The 27,483-nt window shown below is 47.8% G+C and overlaps 2 protein-coding genes across 2 annotated transcripts in view; one reads left to right on the forward strand and one right to left on the reverse strand.

Annotated features, from left to right (window-relative positions):
- The first annotated feature begins 3,100 nt into the window (after nt 1-3,100).
- On the forward strand, nt 3,101-8,443 carry LOC135384579 (uncharacterized). The gene has a single exon (XM_064613775.1). It carries the CDS (start codon nt 3,101-3,103, stop codon nt 8,441-8,443), a length of 5,343 nt encoding a protein of 1,780 aa, XP_064469845.1.
- Nucleotides 8,444-17,775: 9,332 nt separating this feature from the next.
- LOC135385341 (DNA-directed RNA polymerases I, II, and III subunit RPABC3-like) overlaps nt 17,776-27,483 on the reverse strand; it is a 125,656-nt gene continuing 115,948 nt past the window's right edge. The window contains exon 4 of the mRNA XM_064614614.1: nt 17,776-17,984. Coding sequence (XP_064470684.1) covers nt 17,867-17,984 — 118 coding nt within the window. The 3' untranslated portion in view covers nt 17,776-17,866. The remainder of the gene's footprint in view (nt 17,985-27,483) is intronic.

A 27,483-nucleotide genomic window follows, 5' to 3' on the forward strand; every position in this document is an offset into this window, starting at 1 on the left:
GAGAGGGCTTTGTTTCAGGAACTCTCCTTCGCAACTTGACACCGAGGTCCCACTCGTCCCACTTCACTTCTGTGGGTTCTCCCTTGCGTAGCGCGTCAGTCAAGGGGCTCGCAATCTCTGAATAATTAGCGATGTAACGTTGATAATATCCTGTTAGACCGAGGAACGATCTGATGTCCGTTTTTCTCACAGGCTTGGGGAACTCTTATACGGCAGCTATTTTGAGGTCGAGTGGCCTCCGTTTTCCCTGGCCAACTATGTGTCCGAGGTATTCGACTTCTGCACATCCCAGGTGACATTTTTCCGTTTTAACTGATAGGCCTGCTTGTTTGAGGCACTAGAAGACACTTCGTAAATGGGCGAGATGTTCCTCCCAGGTGTTAGAAAAAATGTCAACATCGTCTAGGTACGGCAATGCGTAGCTCTCCAGCCCTCTTAGAACCCTGTCCATAAGCTGTGAGAAGCAAAATGGAGCATTTTTCAGTCCAAATGCCAACTTGCGAGGGCGGAATGTTCCCATGTGCATTATGAACGCCGCGTAGCGGCTGGCTTTATCGGTAAGGTGCACTTGCCAGTACCCACGCACTAGATCAATGGTTGAAATATAGTTGGCGCCACTGACTTTCTCAACCCTTTCTTCTATGTTAGGTATGGGGTACGTTAGGTCTTTTGTGATGGCATTTAATCGCCTGTAGTCGATACTCGGTCGCGGGTATTTACCGGGAACTTCTACGACCAAAATGGTGGGGGGGGGAGAAGCGAAGTCGCTATCGCCGGGCTCAATTATCCCAAATGCGAGCATCTTGTTTACCTCTTCCTCGATTATCTCCTTCTGTCTTGGAGATGTTCGGTACGGTTGCGGTCGGATCACCTGCTCTGAGGTCAGTTCAATGTCGTGTTTGATCGCGTCTGTGCTTCCGGGGCGCTCGGTGAATAACTCACTAAATTGACTAATCAAAACTTCTACATCTTTCTTCTGGCCTCCGTTAAGCTCCCCGTTCTCAATCGCTTTCTTTGTCACCTCCTCTACCGTGTACGACTTGCACTCTTTGGCAATTTCTGGGATACCTAGTGGCATCTCTTCCCCCACATTCCGTGCAAAACTCACCACATGTTCCCTTTGTAGCAGCACTAGCTGCACCACCATCGCCATTGGCCACATGACCCTTTTCTGGCCTGCCACCTCGCGCTTGCGAGATGCGAGCTAGTTTATAGTTATTATTCCACTCGAGCGACCGGCCAGAGCTGTCATTAAAATAGTCTGGTCCGACTTGCCGACTCTTGTCTCCTGGCCTCATTCAACACCCGACACCTTTCTACATAGGGCTTTATCAAATTTGTGTGATAAATACGCAGTTCCTTTCTTCGCCCTGTCATCTTTATGATATAATTGGTTTCCGACAGTTTGTCCACCACCTCTACAGGACCTTCCCAGTGAACCTGGAGCTGTTCTGCCTGGCTGGCCTCAGAACCATCACTTTGTCACCTTCCTTATAACTGCGCAAACGTGCGCTCCTATCATAGTACGCCTTTCCGCGGTTCTGGGCAGCCTCCTTGTAGCACATAACCGTCTCCCGGGTCGCGTGCATGCGTTCGAGCAAGTTAATCACGTACTCTACAACAGTGGTTTCTTCTCAGAGTCCTTCCCACTTCTCGCGAAGCATCCTCAGAGGCGAACGCAATGCTCTACCATACACCAACTCGGCAGGACTGAAGCCTGTGCTTTCATGCGACGCGGTCCGCAACGCGAAAAGAGCAGCAGGCAAGCAGGCCTCCCAGTCGGCAACTCGCTCATGACACAACGCTCGAAGAACTCGCTTCAAAACCTTGCCACCTTTCTACACTATTCGATTGAGGGTGACAAACGGAGCTGTGTATGACGCGGATGCCGCATCTCTCAAAGAACTCTGTAGTCACCGTACTGGTAAACACTGTGCCCTGGTCGGATTGAATTTCCGACGGAAACCTTATTCTCACGAATACCGTCAATAAAGCGTCAACGATCTCCGGTGAGTTAACCTGCCTTAGTGGCACTGCCTCTGGAAATTTTGTGGTGGTACACAGCATGGTCAAGATGTACTTGTAACCTGACTGCGTATCCGGCAGTGGTCCGACAATATCAATGACCAGACGTCGAAATGGCTCGGCAATCAATGGGACACGCTTGAGAGGTGCCTTGCACCGCTCATTTGGTTTTCCGACCCGTTAGCAGGTGTCACATGACTTGACGTACTCCTCTACAGCTCTACAGTAACCTGGCCACCAATACTCTTGCAGGAGCCTCTCCTTAGTCTTAGTAACCCCCAGATGGCCTGACCAAGCATTAGTATGACACAGATGCAGCAAATCCTCTCGATACTTCTCTGGCACTATCAATTGATCGTACGATCTACTCTTACTGTCTTGGAAATTTCGGTATTGCAACCCGTCCTAGATATAAAATGACACATTCGTTTTCGCAACTTCGTCTTCCAACGTGATCGGAATGACTTTGAGACTGGGATCCTTTCGCTGCTCATCTTCTAATGTGTCCTTCTCCAACTGAACAAGGGCTGCGAGGTTACGGTACACAGGCGATACAAAAATTCCGTCAAGGTCCTCAAGCTCCCTGTCATCATCATCCCGCTCGGTCTCAGTCTCTCTGTCCTTATTCTTTTTAGCATCCGACCCGGCTCCGGTCTCCCGTGTTGTGGAACTGTTCCACGAAGTGTTTCCACCCGCGGGTGTTAGTAGACGCGCCCCGAGGACATTTACAGCGGCAAGACTGACACCCTTGTGGGGGACCCCGAGGGAGAGAGAGCTCCCTGTCTTTCTGGGAATGAGGACTTTTCCCTCTCTGTGTGACTGTAAATATGTCAGTTGTTTCACTTGTTGTATAAAATAAAGTTAGTGTTTGTCTTAACTCCAACGAGAACAGACGTCTTTGCTTCTTTTCTAAAGTTACAATGCGATGCAGTTGAGTTTGTACCGAGCAGCGTAGGTCAGGTGCGAACAAGTTTAAAGAGTGTTTCCTAGATTCACAACATTTTATGGTGCCGAAACCCGGGATCTGACTGCGCTGCAATCAACTACTGCATTGGATTTGAACAACGAAGACATCATGGACCGCCTTAAGCATAAGAGGACCGCCCGCCGAACGCAAATTACGAAGTTGGTCAACGAGGTGGCGGAACTGCGAGGCAATAACAGCGTTTCCAAGGCAGCACTCAACGGACTGCTCAACAGACTCGTCGCGAACGACAGTGATCTACGGCAAATCAACAAAGACGTAGAGCCACTGATCAAAGAAGAAGACCTCGAAGAGGAGTACACGACGATGATCACCTATGAAGATCAGGCGCACAACGCCATCGCTGAACTTCAAACTAGGATTGCGGAGATACAACTTGTCGATCAGGTCACAGCAACAGCGACCCCTTCGCCATCAGCACGACCGTCCGAGAGTGAGCGACCACACACTGGAGTCAAGCTCCCGAAACTTCAGCTGCAATCATTCGCCGGTGAGTTGACTCAGTGGCAGCCTTTTTGGGAACAATATGAAACAACTGTTCATAATAACCGGAACCTCACTAAGACGGAAAAGTTTCAATATTTGCGGTCGTTACTACGTGGGTCGGCTGCCTCTGCTGTCATGGGTTTGCAAGCATCAGAATCGTGCTACGATGACGCCATCGAAATCTTAAGACAACGTTTTGGGGACAGGTGCCGCATTGAAAGAGAGCATCTAGCAAAGCTGTGGAACCTGCCTGGTGTAAAATCGGCGAACGACGTGCATGGACTGCGAACAATGTACGACCATGTTCAGAATAATGTGCGTGGACTACGTGCTCTCGGCGTCTCTAGTGCAAGCTATGCATCAATGATGGTCGACATATTGTTGACATCGTTGCCCTCAGATATGGTGGTGGAATATCACCGACTCGCTCGCTATGGCACTGCTCTCAGCGAGCCTTCGGAAGATGTCGAGGGCAACGCAGCTCATGACGAACGTCATTCGACGGGTAGTGGGTCAGATTCAACGGCGAGCGGTGAGTTGACGAAGGTTCTCAATTTTCTTCGTGTCGAGATTGAGAGCCGAGAGCGCTCCCGCATAAAAGACACCGCGCATGGACAACGAGCATCAAGGACAAAAGTAGGCGGTTTCGTCCCGACTGGTGCAGTACTACAGAACAGCGTTCAAGTGCTATCGAAGCGCTTCTTTTGCAATTCGGCTGACCACGGCGCGCCGCAGTGCAAATGCGGCTTATCATTGGCTGAAAAACGGAAGAGGCTCTCGGAGGATATGCGCTGCTACCGATGCACCAGGAAGGGCCACCGATCAAAAGACTGTCGAGCAAAGATTACCTGCAGTCACTGCCGAAAACGACATGCATCATCATTGTGCGATCCATACAAGCAGTCTCAAGGGAATTCGACAGAAGATGGCCAGATTGCTACAACGAACATGAGGACAACCAACAGTACGCCTGCGCGGCAAGACGCGAATATCTTGCTCCAAACATTTCGAGCGTGGGCCACCTCCGACAGAACCACTGCCTACCTTCGGGGCATCATCGACGGAGGAAGCCAACGTACCTTCATTCGTGAGGATGTTGCCAATAAGCTTCAATTGAAGGTTATGGGAGAAACAACTCTCCAGCTCAACACCTTCGCAAATGAGAGCCCCAGCAGATCTGCAACGACCGTAAAGATTGTGAAGCTTGTGCTGCACAGCCAATACTGCTCCGAAGCATTCACCATCGAGGCTTTAACCATTCCATTTATTTGCAAGGACCTCACAGCGACACCAACAGACCACGAATTTATACAGTCAATTCGTCGCGACAAAGGTTTCATCGCAGATGAGGTGTTGTGCCCGAACATCCCCGGCGAAGTTGGAATAAGCCTCCTGGTGGGCTGCGACCAAATGTGGAAGCTGTTGACCGGCGGAGTGCACAGGTGCGAGCAAAACGAAAAGCTGGTGGCCATCTCAACAGTGTTCGGCTGGACATTCCAAGGGCCTACCACGCTCACCTGTGACTTTGCCAAACAGAACACGACGGCGGTGTGCGTGCTGAGAGTGGAAGCGACACAAAATCAAGAACCTGACCTTCTGAAACGATTTTGGGAATTGGAGAGCATTGGAATAGCCGACGAAGATAAGAGCAGTGCAGAGCAGAATGAGCTCGGCCTGGGAGAATTCGAACGAAATCTAAACCTAAAGGATGGTCGATACGAAGTTGCACTCCCTTGGAAGGCAAGTACCACCGATTTCCCAGACAACCTGGAAGTAGCAAAGTCCAGGTTGCAAGGTCTAGTGAGACGGCTGCAGCGAAATCACAGTGTAATGGAGTATGATGAAGCCATACGAAGCTATGTAGAAAATGATCACGCCGAGCGAGTGCTCGGCGACTCACCAGATTCGAGCTGCACGTATTACATGCCACACAGAGCAGTGATTCGCAATGGATCTACTTCTACCAGAATACGTGTAGTTTTTGACGCCTCATCACACAGTGCTGGTGCCACATCACTGAACGATCACCTAGAGAAGGGCCCAAAGCTGAACTCCGAACTGGTTGCGATTTTACTGCGCTTCCGGATGCACAAAATTGCTATTACAGCAGATATTAAGAAGGCATTTTTGCAGATTTGCATCCGACCATCAGACAGAGACGCTTTGCGCTTTCTTTGGTTCGCCACTCCACCGCTTCCGGGTGCTCCACTTCCACCAATTGAGATTTGGAGGATGACCCGAGTGCCGTTCGGAACTACTGCAAGCCCGTTCCTACTCGGAGCAACACTACAACATCACCTGAAAAGCACGAACGGGCCCGATGAGGACGTCGCCAACTCACTGGCAAACGCGTTCTACGTAGACGACTTGCTAACTGGGGCTGACAATGTGGAAGAAGCGAAGAGGTTGACTGAAAGGGCAGAAGCCATACTGCAAAAGGCCGGTATGAAGTTGGACAAATGGTCATCAAACTCTCTGGAACTCCAGAAGATATTCGAGCAGTCCAACAATATCAGCTGTAATGCAGAGAGGCGGCTGGGTGAAACAGAGGACACTAAAGTACTTGGCGTCGTGTGGGACAAAACGCATGACCACCTCAGATTCTCCGGAGAACATATCCTGGACACCATGATTGCCGCAAAATCTACGAAGCGAAGCGTGTTACAGACATCCGCCAAAATATTTGACCCGCTCGGCATCCTTTCGCCCTACACTATCAGAGTGGAGATTCTGTTTCAACGCCTATGGGAGAGAGGACTCGAGTGGGACACTCTACTGCCGGATGACATTTGTGACGATTGGTTTGCATGGTGTGCCGAACTTCCGACGCTTCACCTGATTTCACTGGAACGATGCTTGGTGCCTCACGGAGAGAACGGTTACACGGCAGAACTTCATATTTTTACTGACGCCAGCCCGCAAGCATACGGCGCATGCGTCTTCTTGCGAGCAGTCGACGGGGAAGGACACGTTAAGGTGGGACTACTGTTCGCGAAATCTCGTGTGGCACCCATCAAGAAACTCACACTGCCACGCTTGGAACTAATGGGAGCGGTGATGGGGGTCCGAATCGCGAAACTGGTGCGTGACTCGCTGACGGCTACTATCAGTGAACCCACCTACTGGACGGACTCCACCATTGCCCTCAGCTGGATAAAGGGAAACTCCTCAAAATGGAAGCCGTTCGTCAGGAACCGCGTGAGCGAAGTACAAAGTAGCAGTGACCCATCATGCTGGCGGCACTGCCCCGGTGTTTCTAACCCAGCCGACGCACTGACAAGAGGCCTTACCGTCACAGCACTGGCTGAGTCCCGATTGTGGTTCCATGGGCCGGAATGGTTATCACAAGCACCGCAGTTTTGGCCCCAAGCGGACACACCACCAACAGAGGCTGATTTGCATACGTTCCAAGAAGAGGGGGTCCCGAAAGACGTCGTCGTAACGCACGTAACAACGACGACACCCCCATTATTCGACTTGAAGAGATACAGCACCTACCAACGCATTTTGCGCGTCACAGCGTGGATAATGCGCTTTACAACAAACTGTCAACCGAAGAACCGTGCCAGCGGACCGCTTTCATCATTAGAGATAGAGCAGGCGGAAAAATATTGGGTGAAACAAGCACAGTACCAAGCCTACCAAGAAGAAATCATCGCTCTCTCCCAAGGCGAGAAATTACGCGAGTCATCCAAAATAGTCAGGCTACAGCCTTTCATTGATGACTTGGGTGTGCTACGTCTCACCGGAAGACTTCAGTACGCCGACGATACCGAGGAGGTCAAGCACCCCATTCTACTACCGAAAGAGCACCCATTGACGAGACACATCGCAGAAGGAGCCCATCGCCGCACTTTGCACGGAGGGGTACAAGCGACTCTCACAGATCTCCGCCAGAGGTGGTGGATTACCCAGGCCAGACAACTCGTGAAGTCAATCTTGCTGCGGTGTAGGGTATGCGCCCGCTTCCGAGCAACCCGTGCTACAGCACCGACTGGACCCCTTCCGGCCGACCGAATTAACCGAAGTCATCCGTTTGACACCAATGGGATCGATTTCGCCGGCCCTGTGTATGCAAAGACCGGCGGCGCGCCCCAGAAGTCCTACATTGCACTCTTCACATGTGCGACAACGAGAGCCATCCACCTCGAGTTGGTCTCTGACCTTACTTCGAAATCCTTCATCATGGCATTTCGACGCTTCATCTCACGAAGGGGACCACCATCTACGGTCTACACCGATAATGCCCTCACCTTTGAGAGAGCGGAACGGGACATTAAGAAGCTGTGGGACGTTATTAGAAGTGATGACACCCAAAACTTTGCTTCCACGAGCCGCATCCATTGGAAGTATATTGTGGAACGAGCGGCTTGGTGGGGAGGTTGGTGGGAGAGGATGGTTCGGACCGTGAAACAGTGCCTTCGGCGGGTCCTCGGGCGTCAGTGCCTTACTTTCGAACAAATGACAACCCTCTTACACGAGGCCGAGGCAGCTGTTAATTCCCGCCCACTAACCTTCCTTCCGTCAACGCCAGACGAACCGATAGCCTTGACCCCGGCTCATCTTCTAATTGGGCGAACTCTGACAGCGCTACTTTCAGGGCCTGTCACGACGGGTCCCCCCTCGTCTGCGGTCAGCCTGAGGGAGCGATGGAGACATCTGCAGAGACTCGCCGATCATTTTTGGCGAAGGTGGAAGCGCGAGTATCTATTAGAGCTAAGATCCGCGCATACTGCTTCCTGTGAGGGGAGCCCAGTAGGGATACAGAGGGAAGACATCGCCCTCCTGCACGAGGAAAGAGTCCCCCGACATTTATGGAAGGTGGTGCGAGTCACGGAACTCTACAAAGGCCGTGACGGGAAAGTCCGCTCCTGCGCTGTCAAGCTGCCCTCCGGCCATGTGACTCGCCGACCCGTCCAATTACTCTTCCCGTTAGAATGTGCCTAGAAAATGACCTACACTCATTTTGGGGGGAGAATGTTGTGGAACTGTTCCACGAAGTGTTTCCACCCGCGGGTGTTAGTAGACGCGCCCCGAGGACATTTACAGCGGCAAGACTGACACCCTTGTGGGGGACCCCGAGGGAGAGAGAGCTCCCTGTCTTTCTGGGAATGAGGACTTTTCCCTCTCTGTGTGACTGTAAATATGTCAGTTGTTTCACTTGTTGTATAGAATAAAGATAGTGTTTGTCTTAACTCCAACGAGAACAGACGTCTTTGCTTCTTTTCTAAAGTTACAATGCGATGCAGTTGAGTTTGTACCGAGCAGCGTAGGTCAGGTGCGAACAAGTTTAAAGAGTGTTTCCTAGATTCACAACACCCGTGTTACGCACGTAGCTGAGCTGACCCCTGTCTCGTGTGCCGCCTTCTCCTAATTTTGGGTCGAACTTCCCCCGTCACTGTCGACCTCGAAAGCAATCCTTTCTTTACTAACTAAAGGTACCACCTTGTCGCTGTCGGGCTGCCCCTGCTGACCTGGCTTGTTCTCTTTATACCGGATTTGCGCGGCCAATTCTCGGGCTTTCGCTCGAATGAGCGCCTGCACCCCACTGTTTTCGTGTTTTAAGCCTCTCTCACGCAGGAGTTCCGCGGGGCGATTTGAAAACAAATACGGGTAATTTGTGGATAAATTATCCGATACCGCTGCCTTCGTGCGGATTTCTCCGAAAGGACCCTTGATGCTCACCGCAGCGACCGGAAGGCACACACTTTCCTCCTCCACCACCTGCTTAATCCAGGCTACATCACCAGTGAGGTGTTCGCGGTTAATGTACGATTGGTGGACTATATCCATTGTGGTGGCACTGTCCCGAAGGACTCGACATGGCTTGTCATTTACCTCCAACTCAAACAAATAGGGCCGAAGCAACCGCAAGTTTTCGTCATCATCTGTAACATACGAAAACGCTAGTGCCGGGTTCCTACACCTTGCTGCGATATGACCTGGCCTTTTGCAGCGGTGACACACTAGCGGTCGTCGACGCTCGAACTCAGCGTCGAGCGTCCCCCTCCGCTCAGTTTCCCCATATATGGGGCCCTCATCTGCGGCTTTTGGAATTGTCTCCTCTCTTTGTTCGCTCGGACCCATCTCTTTTGCTTTGTTCATTCCTAATTTTCTGAACTGGGAGTTTTCTTCGGGACCCTTTTTTAACGACTCACGGCTCCCATGATAGAGCTTTCCATAACCTCGTGCTTCCCTGCGCATGGCATATTCCTGTGCTAGTTCAGCTGCCTTCTCAAGCGTCTTAGATTCTTCACGGCCCTGAACCCAATAACGCACATCTTCCGGAATCCCCTGATAAAACTGCTCAAAATAAAAACATTCCAGCACCTTGTCGTGATTTCCGAAAGCTTTGTCGCTCTTTAGCCACTCTGACATATTAGCTTTCAGACCGTACGAAAACTCTGAATAGCTCTGTCCTTTCTCTAACACTGAGGCTCGAAAACGCTGCCTAAACGCCTCTGTGGAAAGCCGATACTTTCTGAGCAAACTTTCCTTAACCTTTTCATAATCATCGACATCCTCTGCACTAAGACGAGCTATGACGTCGGCAGCCTCGTAAGGAAGCACTGTCAACAAACGGGACGCGACAAATCCATTGCGATGCCAACTTTCTCACAGGTCCTTTCAAAGTTTACTAGGAACAACCCAATGTCCTCCCCCATCTTGTAGGGTTGCAGCAACTTCGACATTTTTATACTATCTCGATCGTAGGAACCCGTCTCCAACGCCGGTCTTTCCTCCAGTCGTTTCATCTCGAGCTCGAGTTTCTTGAGTTCAATCTCTTTCTCTAGTTCAAGTCACCATGTCATCATCACTTCTTCATTTATTGTTGTTGTTGTTGTCTAGTTCAAGTCTTCTACAATCGAGCTCTCTCTCCCTCTGACGCTCTTGGCCCTCGGCCTCTGTTTTACGGGACTTTTCACTTTTTTGGTCCTTAACAAGCTGCCAACATTCCGTAATCTCGTCATCGTCGGCACCGGACTCCTTTATAGCCGCTATGATGCATGGCTTCCACTGTGCGCCGTCCGTATCGACCCCCAATTCTTCGCATAATAATAACAGATCAGTCTTTACCAGCTTCTTGAGATCCATATCGGCCAGCTCTGAGTGTCGGTTATGACTGTCCTGACTACTGCGAAACGCGAAAATCAAACAGACTAACTACAGTAGTCGCACTACAAAATTTCTAGGCACGACAAACTCCTAACGTGGTGTGTCTTAGAAAGTAACCGAACACTCACTCCGATTGCCGCTCCAAGCCATGCGATCCATCCAGCGCTGTCCTCCAGTCGTAGAGCTGCGATTCATCCCACACCGCTGCCAACCAGTTGTTCAAGGGTCCTCCGAGCGTGGTTTGGACCCGAAGGGATAACCAGCGAACCGAAACATAGTTACAACAAAATAGATAACTGTTTAATTGCGAGAATACATGGGTGAACGGCCAGAGTCCAGTCAGAGGGAAGGAAGACCCCGTTTTCTCCGATGTCCTCCTCTTTTCTTGACATCGGACCCGAGCCCAGAATTCTGACGACCTCCGTCTTGGACACGCGTGAGTCCCATTGGTTGTTTCAACACCACGGGAGGGCTCAGTTTCAGGAACTCGCCTTCGCAACTTGACACCGAGGTCCTGGGATGGCAGCGGGGACGAACAAAGGAGGCTGAAACAACTCCGACGCAGCTGCCCCACGTAACAACGCACTCACTCAGCAACAAGCGCGCTCAGCAACGATCACTCAATGCAACTCAACGCACTCAGCAGCCGCTCAACACAATCAGCAACCACTCAACAGGGATGGGCAGTATTTAAATAAATACATGTATTTCTTCTTTTTTTTTTCGTGTATTTCTATTTTGTGATGTGATGTGATAAAGAAAAAAATGGGGATGTGAGCTTCGACGAAGTCGAACTGGCTACCCCAATACTTTGTATTTAAACGTATTTTATATTTCAATTTTGCATTTAAATACAGACTAGAAAATTGTATTTATAATTTTATCTAAATATCAATTTTCGGGTATTTATTCTTGTAAATACTTTATAAATACTCCTAAATACAGAATATACTGATTCATATCCTAAAATTGTCCTGCATTTGACCTTTCGGCAGGGAAGGATAACGGACGTATTTTGGTTACCGTTTCCATTTTTGTTGCTGCTATGTTTTCGTTTCCGTGATCCGTTTCTGATACCGGCCTTTCAATTTCGTTTCCGTTACCATTTCCGGTAGTGGAACGGTTGTTACAGAATTGCGGGAGGACAAAAATGAAAAATCACTCAAATGTCATCGCACAACAGGAATAGCCATTACCCGAATTCAATGCCGGACGATCAATTCGTTTCCGTTTCCGTTAATGGAGGACCATGGTATGGGTTTCCGTTATCGTTACCATCTCCAATTTCGATTACCTTGTTGTACGAAGCACTTCGTCAAATTTGGTACAAGCCTTTGTTCAACGGCACCTGTGGAGATGTTGTTGTCCTTTGCGAATCTGGTTGTACGGCGTTGTAGTCTTCAAGAAACCTCTAATATTAAAATCGCCATGACAATCTAACAAATAAATGTTATTCTTGCTTGCTGATTTGTTATGATCATCATTATTTCTGTAATTCCAGATGCCATCTTCCCTGCAGTGTTTATGGTAGTAGTTACGGTATTTATATACTGTATTTATATTTTGTATTTAAATACTCATGTTGAAAAGTATTTATGAAGAGTATTTAAGCACCTTTCAACAAAGTATTTTGTACTTATATTTAAATACTCAAAAAATGTATTTATGCCCATCCCTGCCACTCAAACATCCAAGCAATCAAACACTCAGCATTCATCACTGGAACCCGCTCGGATCGCAGCGCTCTTGTTCCCGTCATCCCGCTGCTGCTGCATCAACTGTCACAATCACAAGCCGTGTGTCCAGTCTTCTATCATCCACGAGTGGTCCTCATTCTCCTCTTCATGGTATCGACGCAGACCTCAACCGCATGCTCCGCTCCGCGTCTGAGGGAGGGGAGTGATGTGGCGGCCCGTGGACGACGACGACGACGCGCTACTGCGCCTGGCAGCCAGTTCTACCGGCACCGCCCTAGTGTGAGGCCACTCACATCTGCCCGCTGGGACATTCCATCATCACCGGTCGGGACTCATGGAGAGGAACGCCATCTCCTCTACAACTCTTTTTAGTGTTGAGGCCTGAGTTTTCCATTGCCCCACATTGTCACAATTTGTCAACCACCTGCTCAGTTCGAAATGGCCTTCACGGGAGGGGGCGCTACCAGTACTCCGAAACCAGAAACTTTAGTGCACGGAACCTTAACGAAGGCGTCGTAAAAGCTAAGTGGTATGTGAGTTGAAAAAAAAGTGTCATCCCAGATTACAATTTTTTGCAGAGATGAGGAAGTCACTCGACAAATGGAACTCGTTATCAGTTAAAACAATTGTGCAAAAAAATGTAACTGAAGTTACAGGTAATGAAAATGAACTAGAAGTTTCTAAGGTACTTTGGAGTACGAATCGAAAGTAACGAATTACTTTCGATTTGCACTTTACAGTTCTTGATCTTTGTATAATTAATTCAGATCTTGATCGCTCAATGGGCGATGCAAAACGTTTTATAATAGTTTTCATATACGAAAACTATACCAATATTTGATATGACGAAAGAGACGCGTCTTTATACACTTCTTCAGCGAGGCATTTGATTTTTTGAAGCGAAGCATTTGATTTGATGATTTTGATCTCGTAATGAGGTTCCCAACAGCGCACAAAGTAGGAATTGGAAATTTAGTTCCATGAGTTCTCTACGCAAATTTCGTAGAACCGCACCAAGTTTTAATTTTGCTACACAGTGCCTTCTGTCATTATTACACTGCTTGTCGCTATGATGAACGTCAGAACGATAAAAAAGGACTGCTAGGTACACAAAACACGTGCTAGTCTGCGTAACTAGTGTACCCAAAAGGGGAAAAAAGTGGGAGGACGATACATAGGGTGCTTGACGTTTCGAGCGGACGCTCCTCATCAGAAAAAGGGGAAACACACCGCTAGTGTCGGAGGATGTTCAACATACTGCCAGCCAACATACTGGATGGGGGGTACAGTGAACCCTTGTTAATGTGACCCCCGATAATCTGACATACGCGCTTTACGACCATACTCCTGGGGAACAATGCAGTGAAACCCCTGCAAACCCTTCCGTTAACATGACAGTTCCGCATTATGACCAAAATTTTCGGGAACGACCACGGTCATAATAACGAGGGTTCACTGTATGTTGAATATCCTCTGGCACGTACTGTCATATCATTAGAGAAGGACGCAGCTTGCGACGTTCGTAGACCAGAATCGAACAAAAGGAACTTGGAACTTACCTCAAGTTCCTCTGACAAAGTTCGCTGAAAGAGGAACGAGTTCCTCAATAAGCTACTGGAGTTCAAAAGCACCGGCCTCGGTGGCTCAGTCGGTAGCCTGTTCGCCTTCTGATCCCGAGATCGCGGGTTCGAACCCGGCCGAGGACGTCAGCAACTTGGCGGCAGGGTACAAGTTGCTTAGACACGCTGTCTTCCGCGAGGGACGTTAAATACGGGGTGCCGTGTGATGAGCATTCATCGCACGTTAAAGAACCCTCAGGTGGGCAATCCACAGACTGACCGCTGTGGCGTCGCTCATGATCTCACTTGTCTCGCGACGTAAACACCGAATTATTATTATTATTATTATAGTTCAAAAGCAACCAGTTAAGTTAAAAGTTACCGTAAAAAGTAGCTTAGTTACACTGACTACCCCCAACACTGATTTTTTGTCTGATATGCTTAATATGAGAAACGAGCTGTAACTATCGATCAAACATCACACCAAGGTATCTAACTTCATCCTGAAATGTTTTCGGTGTACCTTTCCGAGATAAGCCTGTCGGTAAAGACACCTCCCGTTTTGGTGAATGAAATACCATAAGACTGTTTTATCTGCATTTATGCTTAGTTTGCACCAGTCAACTAATCTGTTAATATCGAGCTGTAGTTTGTGATCGTTTATATTTTTGCCAGTCATAAGCAATAAGCATAAGCAATGTGCTGTCATCCGCGTATAGAAGTACCTTGGAATGTTCAATCGGTTTGGGAAGATCTTTTATGAGCGACAAGAAGAGTGACCTAATATTGAGCCCTGTAGAACTACGATATTAGTAACAACAGGAGGTGAATAAAAATCTTAATATTGAGCAATGCGTGTTCAGTCACACAGATAACTGTCAATAAATGCAGGACCAGTTATTCAATAGATATAACGTATCCAAGATCATGTGATTACGCAGTCGAAAGCGTTCGAGAAGTCAACGAATATGGAAAGAGCTATATACCACCTGTCTCTAGTGGCTGTTTTATTCGTTCAGTGAAGGTTAATAAAGCTGTCTCTGTCCAAGATCCACTGCGAAACCTAAATTGGGTTCTACATAGTACATGAAATCTCTCCCCGAAACACAAAACACACGTCTGCCCACGAGGCATTTCTTGGTGGAGCCGTGTGGTGAAATCTCCGCATAACATTCTCCACCAAATTGTAGCCTTCAAATTCCCAACCTTTTCCAGGTTTTCACTAACTCATTTCAAGCGAATTCCCTGACGCAAAACAAGACACCTTTGTGCCTACTCCTACGTTTTGATACAAATCATTAATCAAACAGATCATTTATTAAAACAAAAACAAAAACAGAAAAATAACAATCATTTATTGAATCCAAGCAAACAGAATAGTTTTTTTTCCTCCTGTCGTGCCGTAGAGAGACCGCGTATTGCATGTGCCCCACTTACGGACCCTGTCTTTGTTGTTACAGGTCACTTATTAGTGGGGCTGCCCTTCTTTTCTGCCTCAGAGCTTGTCGTACTGGCGAATTGTTACTCGCCACAACGTTGCTGTGGCGTAACCGCTCAACCGCACTGATCGGCACCCCGGATTACCTGCGTATCGTCATGGCACTTGGCTGAGTTTTTCCCTGATCAGCTACTTATTGGAAACTTCCTTCACAATTCCATGTTTACCAGGCCGGTAGACTCTATGCTCCGGACGCGCGTATGGAAATATTGACATCGAGCGAACTACATTCGAGGATATGATGTTGTTTGAACGAGCCGGTTTCAAGCCCGTAAGCTGCCCCCCCCCAACCTTTATAATATTAATAAAAGTATAAAAATAAAAGCATATCGGAGCAAAAATGCTGTAACTCGCGCTATGCAATGGCACTACATGTTGTACTTGCACTACGCAGTTTAATCTGATTATATAAACACGTTGCAGGTGTCGAATCCGGGAAGAGCTGCCTTGAACCAATCGCAGTTCTTCCCACAAACAAAGGTATTTTGGGAAGCTCGCCACGTGTCAGATGCACTCACCTTGGGTGAAAGTATCGATCCTGTTTCCCCAACGAGGCTCCCAACAGCGATCACTCAACACGACCGGGTATGATTTTTTGATCAACTTTACGTAGATGAACAAAACGCGCACAAACAGGTCATGACGCAGATGTCGCGGAAATTCGACGTCAAAGCAGGATTTTGAGAGCCGCAACGAATGGCAGGAAAGTCGAGCTGCGGCAGTTTTCGTTTTTGTATTTCTCGCGGTCACCTTCAGATAGTCAGAAAAGCAAGCACATCACTCTCGATAAAAGATAAACTGGATGGCCCTCTCTGTGCCCCACTTCACCTCGTGAATTCGCACGGTCTCGTATACGGTATGTGATGATGTTCATTAATAGCGCCATTCTACGAGGTCCGATGATAGGGAAACTCGAAGTTGCAAGCGAGAAGCTGCTCAGTCTTGACGTGACTATTACAGAGCGAGATTTCTTACCTCAAAGATTTCTTTATCTTCAGAGTCAAGTCACCTGTTGAATTGTCCCTGTAAGGCAGCGCAGAGCTGGAATACGCCGCAGCGAGAAGAAATTGTACCGATACTGCCAGAGGCCCGTATAATTTTCTGTCATTCTGCTGCTTTTATCTTCTTTTGTTTGTTTCTTAGGATTTGGGAATAGCAAGCCTATACATCATCATTGGCTAACCTTTCTTTTCTCTGCAGTAAACATACCCCCCCCCCCTATATGTAGGATTGGTCCTGTCGTGTAAATTGGATCGTTTGTCATGCCACCCTCCTCAAATGTTTCTCTCAAATAGCCTTTCACAATCCATTCTACAATACATCTTAGTTTGCAGAAGTGCGATATTTTAACACTTGGCTCCTCCAACTATTCAACACTACGCAAGCTTCATGTGGAAAGAGCACCAAGCGCACCTTAGTAATTTACTCTTTACTATCGTGATGGTCGTCGTCGCACGAACACCGAATAGAAGCATACTCCAAATACTCTCGTAACCTCACCTTTTCCGCCACTGCTCTTCCGCTCGTCTGTTCCGAATATTACCGCTTGCTCGTGATCAAGAACGCGGAAAACGGGACACGTGCAAGGACACGATGTATTATCGCCAGCCTGTATTCTAGATGTCGACATGTCAAGCGTACTTAACAATAGATCATGGAGGATGGAGACGAGCTTGATTCAAAAGCATGCAAATGCCGTGAGTATACCCTAAGCACCCGTGCACCGAAGAAGCTAAACGCTCCCCCCCCCCCCGCCTCAATAGAACTACATCTTTTTTTATTCCATCATAGCGCCGCGAACCAACTGTGGCTACGAGCGGCGTACAGATGTGGACAGAGGACAGCACGAAGGGGGTGGGGGACAAGGGGGTTAGTATGCGTCCTGGGCTCACTTCGGGGGGCACTGTGCAGACATTCGTCTGGACAGTCTTCAGAAAACCCAGGGAAAACCTCAGACAACACAGCCGGTGGTAGGATTCGAACGCACCACCTCCCATGCAGTCTTCAGCACGACCTTGGTTACCACCAACGATCGGGACGCCGTAACCCGCTCGGCCGTGCCACTGGTGGAACACCTAATCACGAAAACATACAAACACCAAAGTGCACCAAAAACTGGCTTTTTTCTTTTATTTTTTTGCGGCTACCAATGGCGTCCCATGCGGCTGGTGCCAGTTGTTCTCCGTGCCTACGGCAGCCAAGGCATGGTCCTGACTGGCAGACCTTTAGTGACTATGTCACGTCGTTTAAGCGACCAGTTCTTGTTTCCTGGTGGTGGTCCACGCGGTCTAGAGAGGACTTTCGAAACACCAAGTATCCTTGTTTCATTCTTATTTCATCGAATCACGCCACATGCAAAGATCACTGTTTCGTTTCCTTCGAAGTAAAGTACAGTACACGAGACGGAGCTCGGTAGAAAATGAATCTTTTAATTACAAAGGACGACCTCATGATGACTGATGATATGGACAACGTTCGTAATGACTCTTCCCGGGCAGCTTCAGAATGCCAGCTTTTTCATGAGCAAGTACACGTGGTTGTCCACTTCGAAGCCGTGCAAGTTGTTCGGGTCTCCCTGCAGGCGCATCAGGAGTCCACCAAAGGACACGTACGACGCTCTGCGTGGGAAAGAGACAAAAACCCTTGGGTGAGAGTGAGACCTACGGCAAATGTTTTAAAAATAAAATTGTTAGTTGGGTCACACAGCAAGAATCCATTTAAGAAATCCGTCCACAAAAGGACTCCCGGCATTACAGGCACACCGACCTGAGCTTCCCTTGGTAAAGTGGGTAGACATCTATCAACTTCTGCAAGCCTCGTTTTTACAGACGAGGAAATGCTGCCTCAGACAAGATAAGGCTGTGTTACTGAGCTTTATCAAGCGAGACGCACATAAATATTCCCCTACCCAGAACGAAGTTAGCATTATTCCACAGCGAAGAGCAATGGGCTGTGGAAGATGCCGCAAGATGTTCAAACGAAATAAACTGTCTCACGAGGAAAATACAGGGAGACCACGAAAATAGGGCGTGAAAAATTCCACAAAGCTTTTTTTATATCTCACTTGAGGAGTGACCACCACTAAACCACACAATAAAGGGAGCCTCGTAGAGATATTACCACAAAAGCATTTCCACGGCCTTAGTTCCAAATATCAAACTTTACATTATCCATAAAGTGTCCGTAAAGTCCGTAACATTACTTTCATCTAAACCAAAACAGATCTCCATGGCTCAGTGAAACGTAGCACCAGCATCAAATACCAAATTTAGGAAACGCCAAAACGCGAAGGTGAACGTGTACCACAGTGCGGAACCTGCATGGTAACTGAGGAGAGAGAAAGAAATCTCGCGTTTCATGAATGTGAAGCTTGGCTGCGTTTTAGTGCAATAGTAGTACACCGCAGTTTGCTTTTACCATGCTGCCAAATCCCATTACACAATATAGTGAGCAAGAGAGAACAGAAAAGTGAAAGGATTGACAACACCTGAAAAAAAAAAAAAAGGGAAAAAAAGCAAAACAGACAGACACACAAAAACAGACGGTTTCGTAAAGGTACCCGTGCCTGTTTATAGCCGCTGTACGGCAAGCGGCTGCTTCTTCCTGGTGGCCCTTACAGTTTCTCAGGCAACATACTACAAACATATTTTTATTCGTGATGTATGTATGTCGCATTCAGTCATTTGCGAAGTTATTCGCGAGTATTTAATTTCGCGATTCCAGCGCTGTTTCCTTTCGCGAAATAAACGTCAAGCTGTGTTCGCGAGTTTAAGTTTTTCGCAAATTTTTAGCGGTCGCGAAATTTGCAAAAATTAATACATCGCAAATAAAAATACGTTTACAGTATGCACAAGCCGAGATCGGCTATATTTTAAGCACATGCATGGTATTCTTAGTACGTAACAAGAAGATCCAAAAGCAGAAAAAAAAAAAGAAAAAGAAACGCGCTTTTCCAATGTGTGTGTATATGCATGGCGAGGTAATATTATTACCTCGCCACAGAAGCAGCCGTAATTGTTTTACATGAATCGAAAGTCGTTGCGCAATCCGATCTACCGTTTACAACAGAGTTATCTGGGCGCCGCCATCTTAGCGCACGTGACCTTGCCCGCCACTGCTTGCCTTCTCTTTCGGCTGCCTGCTGGCACGGCGCACGTAGTACGGCTGTGCAGCCCTGAGACGCTTTCTCCGATTTTAATTATTTTGCAATGAATTCCAGATGGAAGGATGACACGAGGCTTTGGCCGAAGCTTCAACGGTCAGGTGAGTGCATTTGCTTGATTTAGAGTGATATTTCTGTCCTCGTGCGTCCCAGATGATCGGCCCCACTATGCTCGGTTACTACATATTTCGGCGGGGAGGGGGTCCCTCTTCTTTTGTTGTTTTGTTGCGCATACGTTACGTTGTGGGTACGTTCATAATGTAATATCTTAATCGTGATTTCTTGCTTTTTATCGCAAGAGTTGCGGTACAACTACCTGAGAAATATATGCATGTAAGGGCTGTTATGTTGTCGTTATGAAGTAGCATATACTTTTATTGTTGATTTCAGGTGTATACAACCACATGATCAACGAGCTAGAGGGAGACGGAAAGCCTGCGCTGAGCTACAGAGAATTTGCAAAGGGAACGAAGCTGTTTGACAGCGGCCATGTCGGTGTAGTACTGTGCCAGTGCAACGATGGTGTATGAATTTTAAAGGCCGACATCAGGTCGACACAAACAGTGAGAAGAACGTGTAGTACAGAGACTAGCTTCGGGCCCACTTTGGCGGCAACATGCACATGTAAAGCGGGTTTGAGCAGCAGGTGCAGTCATATTTGTACACCGTTCATCAAGGTTGTAGAGGCGACAAACAAGGGGCTCACGATCGAGTGCTTCGTGCACTGACAAGGCATGTACACGGAACCGTTCAACTGCAAGGAACGTGACCCCTGCAACTATGGGGGAAAGTTTATTCTCACAAGCAGCAGCCAACGCTTACAGCGGAATTTTGGGGCTCACACAGAAATGCTGAGCCACTTTGAGGGCTGCATTACTTACCCTCGCTGACTCTCCCGGTTTGAAATCCTTCCTCTGAAGATTCGATACCTACTGTTGTCGAATCAGCTTGTTTTTCTCTCTTTGTGGAAACCCTTGCATTGCAAAAGGCCTCGAACGCGGGCAGTCTTTGTATAGCGACGGCTCGTGAATTTAACAAATAGCTTCGTCCCACACGATCAGATCTCTGTCACAGTTTCTACACTCAATCACGGAACAAGTCGTCCCTCTGCTTTTCCAGATTTTGCAGAGAACTGTAGCACAGCGGCAAAAAAGGTCGGAAACCACTCACATAGGCAAAGGTACACAGACTCTCGCAGAAGGCAAGCAATGGCGTGGCTACTGTGGCGCCATCTACTAGCGCCCGAAGCAACTGGCTGCTGTAAACGGTCTATACAGAGGTTGTGAAGTCAACGGGTGAACACCCGTCGAAATATCTTTTGTGCAGTAATGGAAAGCGCTAGACTTTCAGAGCACTTACCTGATAGGTCGTTTGAGAGCACACCACTAGCCGATTCAGGCTGCCGTCCTGTCGGCAAAGCAGTTAGTGGTTGTCGTACGACACACACAACCAGCTAACCACACTGCCACCGGACAGCTGCCAACACACGCCGGGGCGTACGGGACACGGTGCGACAAACACATGCAGGAAGCACATGGAGACAGAGCTAAACCACATATTCAACAGGTAAAAGAGTGTGTGGGTAGACGATAGATAAAGTGGGACGTCAAAAGCGCGTCTTCCGAGGTGATGACATTCGTCTCCTCTCATCATTCACCGCGGATGAGGTGCGAAGACTGTGCGCCATTACGATACGGGGAACGCACGACGGAAAACATCGGACCAAACCGCGAATGTTAATGTATCCAGAAAGCACGATCCGCTGATCAGCAGAGCAGTGAAATTTTCCGGGAAGCCATAATGACATTGTGAGGGGGAAAGGGAGCGTACGGACGTTATAGTATACAGAAAATTTTGTCTACACGTTATGCAGGTGTGAACGGAAGGATGATGGTATATGTAAAACGCACAGTGGAATATACGAAGCTCAATTAGATATGCAACGATATGCACCATTACATAACCGACAATATTACGGCGTACAGCTTTACAACGAAAACACTACGTCATTGAACACTATGCTACCACATACAGAAGCCCACTGTGACGGTGCTGTGTATTACCGCAAATTGCTATGACAACCTAACAGGTTCAAGCAAACCGGGTAGTAAGAAATTTTTACGATGAACTGAAGGAGATGAACATATTTCGAACGCTGGACACATTTTGTGCAACCCACGTCGGAGAAAAAGGCATGAGGTCCATGCAGCTCATGGGTCAAGTGGGCTCCTACAGCGCTACGAAGGGAAGCGATCGCTGCCAATATGGTGAAATAGCGCCTTCGTTGGACAACAGCCCTGTTACGTACACGCCACAGTGTTTCGAAACCAAAGAAGATTAGTATGGTCGATGAGCACACGAACGGGGTGCGGTACTAAGTGACGTCCACTGCATGGGGCAGCGCAACGGAAACGTGCGCTCCACTCGAGACAAAAATATTTTTGACAATAGGCCTTCGCAGAATATGTGGGGCACGGTTCCGATTTCATTGCAAAAACAACAGGAGGAATAGATCAAAAGATACGGAAAATCTTCCCAGGAGAAGGATCGCAAGCAATAGTACCCCGCGACCATTCGGCCGTTGCAAAAGAGCTCCACATTAAGCGTGCAAGGGCCGTGCGAAAAAAGAAACGAAAAAAAAAAAAAAAAAAGAAAGGACATGTAGAATTTCATTCGAGAAATATAGTGTCCGTGGTGTTAAGAAATGGGAACGACCGTTTTCCATTTCTGCATTTGCCTTGACGGTTTATTGCGGCTCTAGCGGTAAGAACTCGAATCCCCAAGTCACAGCGTGCATTTGGCTACATTACAGCATGGCTGCCACTCCGTAGTACATTGACAGCCCTCTCTGTCCCCTGCTACGACAAATGCGAGATACGAATGCATTGTCCCACCTGTCAAAACGGCGGACGGAATTCGAAGCGCGTAAGCTATACATTGAAACTTCAGCCATTCTCAGCTTCCTATATGGCGCCTCGTCGGAGCGAATACGATTTAGAACTTAACGGCTCGGTGCTGTATAGGTTAATTACCTTGGCATTCGTCTAAAGTTGTCTTCCCCTGCCTCTAAGTCAGAATTCGCATTTAAGGCTTTAACCCCCCAGACAATACGCTTCGCGTCGGAACAACTAACACACACAGACAGAAAATATATGAACAATGTTGGGTACGTGATGTCTTACGTTTACTGTTCGAAGACTCGGCCGTCAGTCGTACGAGAAAAGCTCGTACGGCTTCTGTTTTCCTCTTGCGACGGTTTTTTTCCCTGTGACGTCAGGAAAGCGGGTGCGTCAAAGGGGGGAGAAACGCGACGGTCGTAAAATAAAGCCTACTAGGTGGCCGAGCTGATGGAAGGGAAGCGGACGCCCATCCCGATCGCTCGCTGACCTTGCTCACTGATCATCTTACTGTTGGACGTACGGTTCTCGTCTCTGCTGACCGTGCACAGGACAAAGTGATCAGGGTGAATGGCGACACCGCTAGGAGTCTCACGCGATAACGGAAGAAGTGCACGCCGATAGGTATCGTCGAAGCGAATCCATCATTCCAGACGGGTGTACCTCGAAATAAAGTGATCGAAATTCCCGCTGCGAAACAAACTACCGTAAATAAATGTTATCTGACTATGAAACACAGATGCGGGCGGGAAACTACCAACGGCGAACTAGGACTAACCTAATAATAAACTAACCAACATACTGCTTCCGTCGTGTCCGCCATACTAAGCCTAACGGCTGTTAAGATGTGGCTTTCGTTCGCTAATACGACCTGGACAGACATCGAAAACACGTGAATTTGAGTGGTTAAACAGTGTTGTCGCGTTTTTAATACACGGCATTTCAGCTTACGAAGCAATCGAGCATTCTCCTTGATTTTCCTTGTATCGAGAACGTGAACTTCGAGATCGGAGATTTCGCCACTGGGAATATCGAGGTCCTCCCATTGAAGACTACAACTTTCAGCTGTCTCGAGAGCATGATCAATGGGCGGTGCGGCTCCGGAAGGTTCGGCATACGACTGTATCACAACATCAGTGTCACATTATATTTAGCATACACACCAATCGGGTTCGTTAATTCTCACCAACAATTCCACATAAGAGAGGAACATAGGCTGGTTCTCCTAAAGAGAATCCGTGCCTACATCATTCCTCTTAGCTAATCATAATCGAGGATCAGTGCTGTTCAAAAGTATTACACTTTGAGCGCCGGAATCCTTCAGAAAAGCGGGATTATCTTGAGGAAGAATTCAGCTATCTTTATTTTACGCCCCGGTTCTTGGACGGTATACGACAGCATTGAAGGTAACAGAACATTTTTTTTTACAATCATAGGCAGAGCTTACTTGAAAAAAGAAAAAGAAAACAAGAACAAACAGAAAACAAACACGCACTCAAATTTCGAAATAAAAGTAGGTAGGGTTACATGGTTACGAAACATCTTTTGATGGCATAGCGTCACTCACAACGTGACAAAAAAAAAGAAAAAAGAAAAAAAGAACGTGTTTCCTTTCACGTTGCAGCTGAATACGAAAGAAGAAAAAATCACATTCGCTTCTGGTGGTTGCGGAGAGGCAAGAAAGGAACACGGAAGAATGTTTTCGCAACTGTTCGTGCCGTTTCCCTCATAGGGCGCCTGCCACATGTACTGCTACAGACTCTCCATATTTACATACAGGATCTCATCGATTTCCCAATTCTTTAAAACCTCTTTCTCGTATACGTGGACGTATCACTGTGTGTCGCACCCGCTTACGCGCACGCTTTTCTTCCGAGCTCATCAAATATGGTGTCACAACAATCGAAGGGCGGTTACGTAACACTGGGAGTGCCGGCCACTCAATAGCAATATATGTAACAGTGGGAGACAACGATCGGCGTTTGTGTGCTAAATTGCGAGCCTTGTATCCGCCCCTGCGTTACATACAACTCGCACTAAATCGAATTTGTTTGCCTGCCAACGCCACATTCCACGCGTCGTCGTCGTCGTCATCCGCCACGGTCAACAGCTGTTCGCCGCTCACTTCCTCGTTTCACCTACTCTCTGGAAATATCCACTGTTATCGCACTTTTGCTACGATATTGCCGTGGCGTATCACCCGCAATAACGACAAATCTGACAAGAAACGTCGCCCCATCATACGTACTCAGCACCATTTTGTTATTCCGTTCTAGAATAAGCCGCGATCAATAATAACAACCCCACGTACCTCTACTGCGACCTTGATGGGCAAACACAGCAAGGTCGACCTGTCCAGTGGAAGCTGGTGAAATGACAGTTTTCCCCTCCGTTAGGATTTTCCGAAACACCAGCCGGTCCTATACCAAAAAGCGCTGCGCACTAACAGTGGCACCCGCGTACCCGATTGTTGACACCGGCGAAAAGGTCACGGCCACTCAAGGACAGCGGTGCTCGATAATACATTAGCCGGTTGCGAGTCGACAGACACCGAAATAATGACATGAAAGGGATGTGGACTTGTGAAATGAATAAGAACCTGTCAATGACGCAGCTACGCAGAGGGCCGACATGGATGAAGGTTTGCTGCCGAGGATGCCTCGCGGGAAGTCGGAGATACTGCGAAGCGGTGTCAACCGTGGAGCAGTGGGCCTCGGTGGCGCATTCCGGAACGAAGGTGAAGATGACAGGCCGGTACTTGTCGCAGGTCGGTTGTGCCGATAAGGTCGCCGGGCGTGAACGTCGACCGGCTCGTGGAACTCCGCGCATCTACGCATCAGAACTTTCTTGCCGGCGCGGGGGAACGCCGGCTCTGCGATCGAACGCTCGCGCGGGTTTCGCGACGTGAACGAGAGATGGCGCCTGCAGTACCGCTGTTGGACTTGGCCGGTCCGTGCGTGGATGGGCATGTGACGAGACAGTTCACCCATCCCGCTATGTTTCCAAAAGTTTAATCACAGTGTGGGTGGATTTAAGCGTAGGCTTAAACCTGTCCCGGATGTTTTGTTGCAATAATTTTCCATTTTTCTGTCGCACACTTTTAGCAAATTCCACATGTTCGGAACGTTTCGGTGTCTTTCAATGAACGAGATCAGCTCGCGCTCGTGATGAAAACTTTCTCAGCGGCAAAATGAAGCAGAACACATTCCTGTATTCTAGTTATTGCGCGATATATTCTTTTCGAGCGACAATGTTTCTCTTTCAGGTATCGACATTTTCGCAGGGCGCAAAAGGAAAACATGAACCTGCTCTAAACCTTTAAGATGAGAGGAAAGTGCAGTCTAACTTAGTCGTGAATAAACACGTTCTGTATAATCGGCAACTGCCTCAAGCTAAGAGAAACAAAGTGCGTCAAGATTTCCGCGAGTCACTGCATATTCCTGGCGATTTTGAGCTGTACATGAGACGACTCGCGTCGAGCCAATTATTGCAATTGCAGTTTACTGTTTTTAAGCCACCGTTTTACTGACCCTTCCTCGCTCGTGCATGTGGACACCATAGGTACTTAAAATAGTCTTTGTTGTGCCCGGCAAATATTTCAGACGTCAAAACAGAGCGAACGCCGCCGTAAAGCTGTTTCTGCCGCACGTGAACGGTGCCACGGGTGAAGCCAACGGCGCAGTGGCCACAAGGGCAGCGCAATATCGTTTGCGAAACAACGCGCGGTCCTGTGCGAGGAAACGCTCATATTTGTGCGAGAACTACGACGCTGGTGAAGTTGATCGTGATAATGACTGGGTTATATAAAAGCACGATAACATTTATGGTTATTGTCTGATAGCTGGTCTTTATTTTCACCAGTATCTCTTATCTGTGTCCAAAATCAGCATTTAGTGAATACCAAGGGTTATTCACAATGGTGCTTTACGCCTTATGCTAGCAAGTTCTTGAGCATTATTTCCACATCAGATGCTTCTCAGCGACTCTGATGACAGCATGAAAGATACCAAGGATGTGAATCATTCTGGGAAAAACTAGCGCCGTATAACTCATAAGTGCGAGATCGATAGCTTCTTGCGAATCACAATGCTGCATAGGGAGTGTCAATGCACCCAGTCAAAAGCGTCACTGCAGTAGGCGAACTGTGATTGTCTTTGTGGATCCGTGGAAGTGGTTGTGTTGGTGATGTGAAACGCGATGTGGTACAACGGCGGTCCCAGCCTATATCCTTGAAAGGAAAACGAAAAAAAAAAAAAAAAAAGAAAGGAAGAAAGGAAGAAGAAGCGATCATTCCTCTGTGGACTACAGGAGCTCGATTTTGAGAAGTATTCTAGTGAATTAAAGGCACTTGCGACAAGCGACCTTGGTCCACTTAAGCCCGGTTTACCGCTCAGTTCTTTTGTTTATTTTTTATTGTTGACATATCAGCCTTCTATTGAAGGCTGATGGATGGAGCAATGGCGCGATGCCTTGTGATTACATAGCGTATCAGAAACTGCGCTTCCAGCTTACCAGCTACAATTACCACCACTATTCGCACCCAAAAACGAAGAGCAGGCTTACTGTGTTGTCCCCCTCCCAGGCGAACATTATAATGGGGATTCGAAGGGAAAGCTCACCACTGACTTATTTAGTCTTGCTGCAATTCGCGTGTATTTACATCAAGTTTTTTACATTTACTACATATTTACATGTACTACCTATGGACGCAGTCAATTTTACGCGAAGGAAACCCCATCTTACATGTCGTAAAACAAAGCTCCCAAGTGGAGGTTGCGTTTTACACATGCTATACCATGTGGTCAACCATTGAAGGCAAGAGGCTATTTTTTTCTTTATTTTGTTCATTGCGCTTCGTAGAGGACGCGTCTTTCCTTCACCCCCAATGTGAGAGGAAGAAAGAGCACACTATCGCCTCTCGCGTCCTGGAAAAAGATTAAAAGGAAACAGAAAATGCAACCCCAGATAAGGCCAGTTCCGATACAGTCACCCGATACATTTGTTTTTGTTTTGTTTCCCCAAGTTAAAGCTCATCTTCGACTCATGAGGCGGCCCTGT

Source organism: Ornithodoros turicata, chromosome 2 (assembly GCF_037126465.1).
Source record: "Ornithodoros turicata isolate Travis chromosome 2, ASM3712646v1, whole genome shotgun sequence".
Taxonomy (NCBI): domain Eukaryota; kingdom Metazoa; phylum Arthropoda; class Arachnida; order Ixodida; family Argasidae; genus Ornithodoros; species Ornithodoros turicata.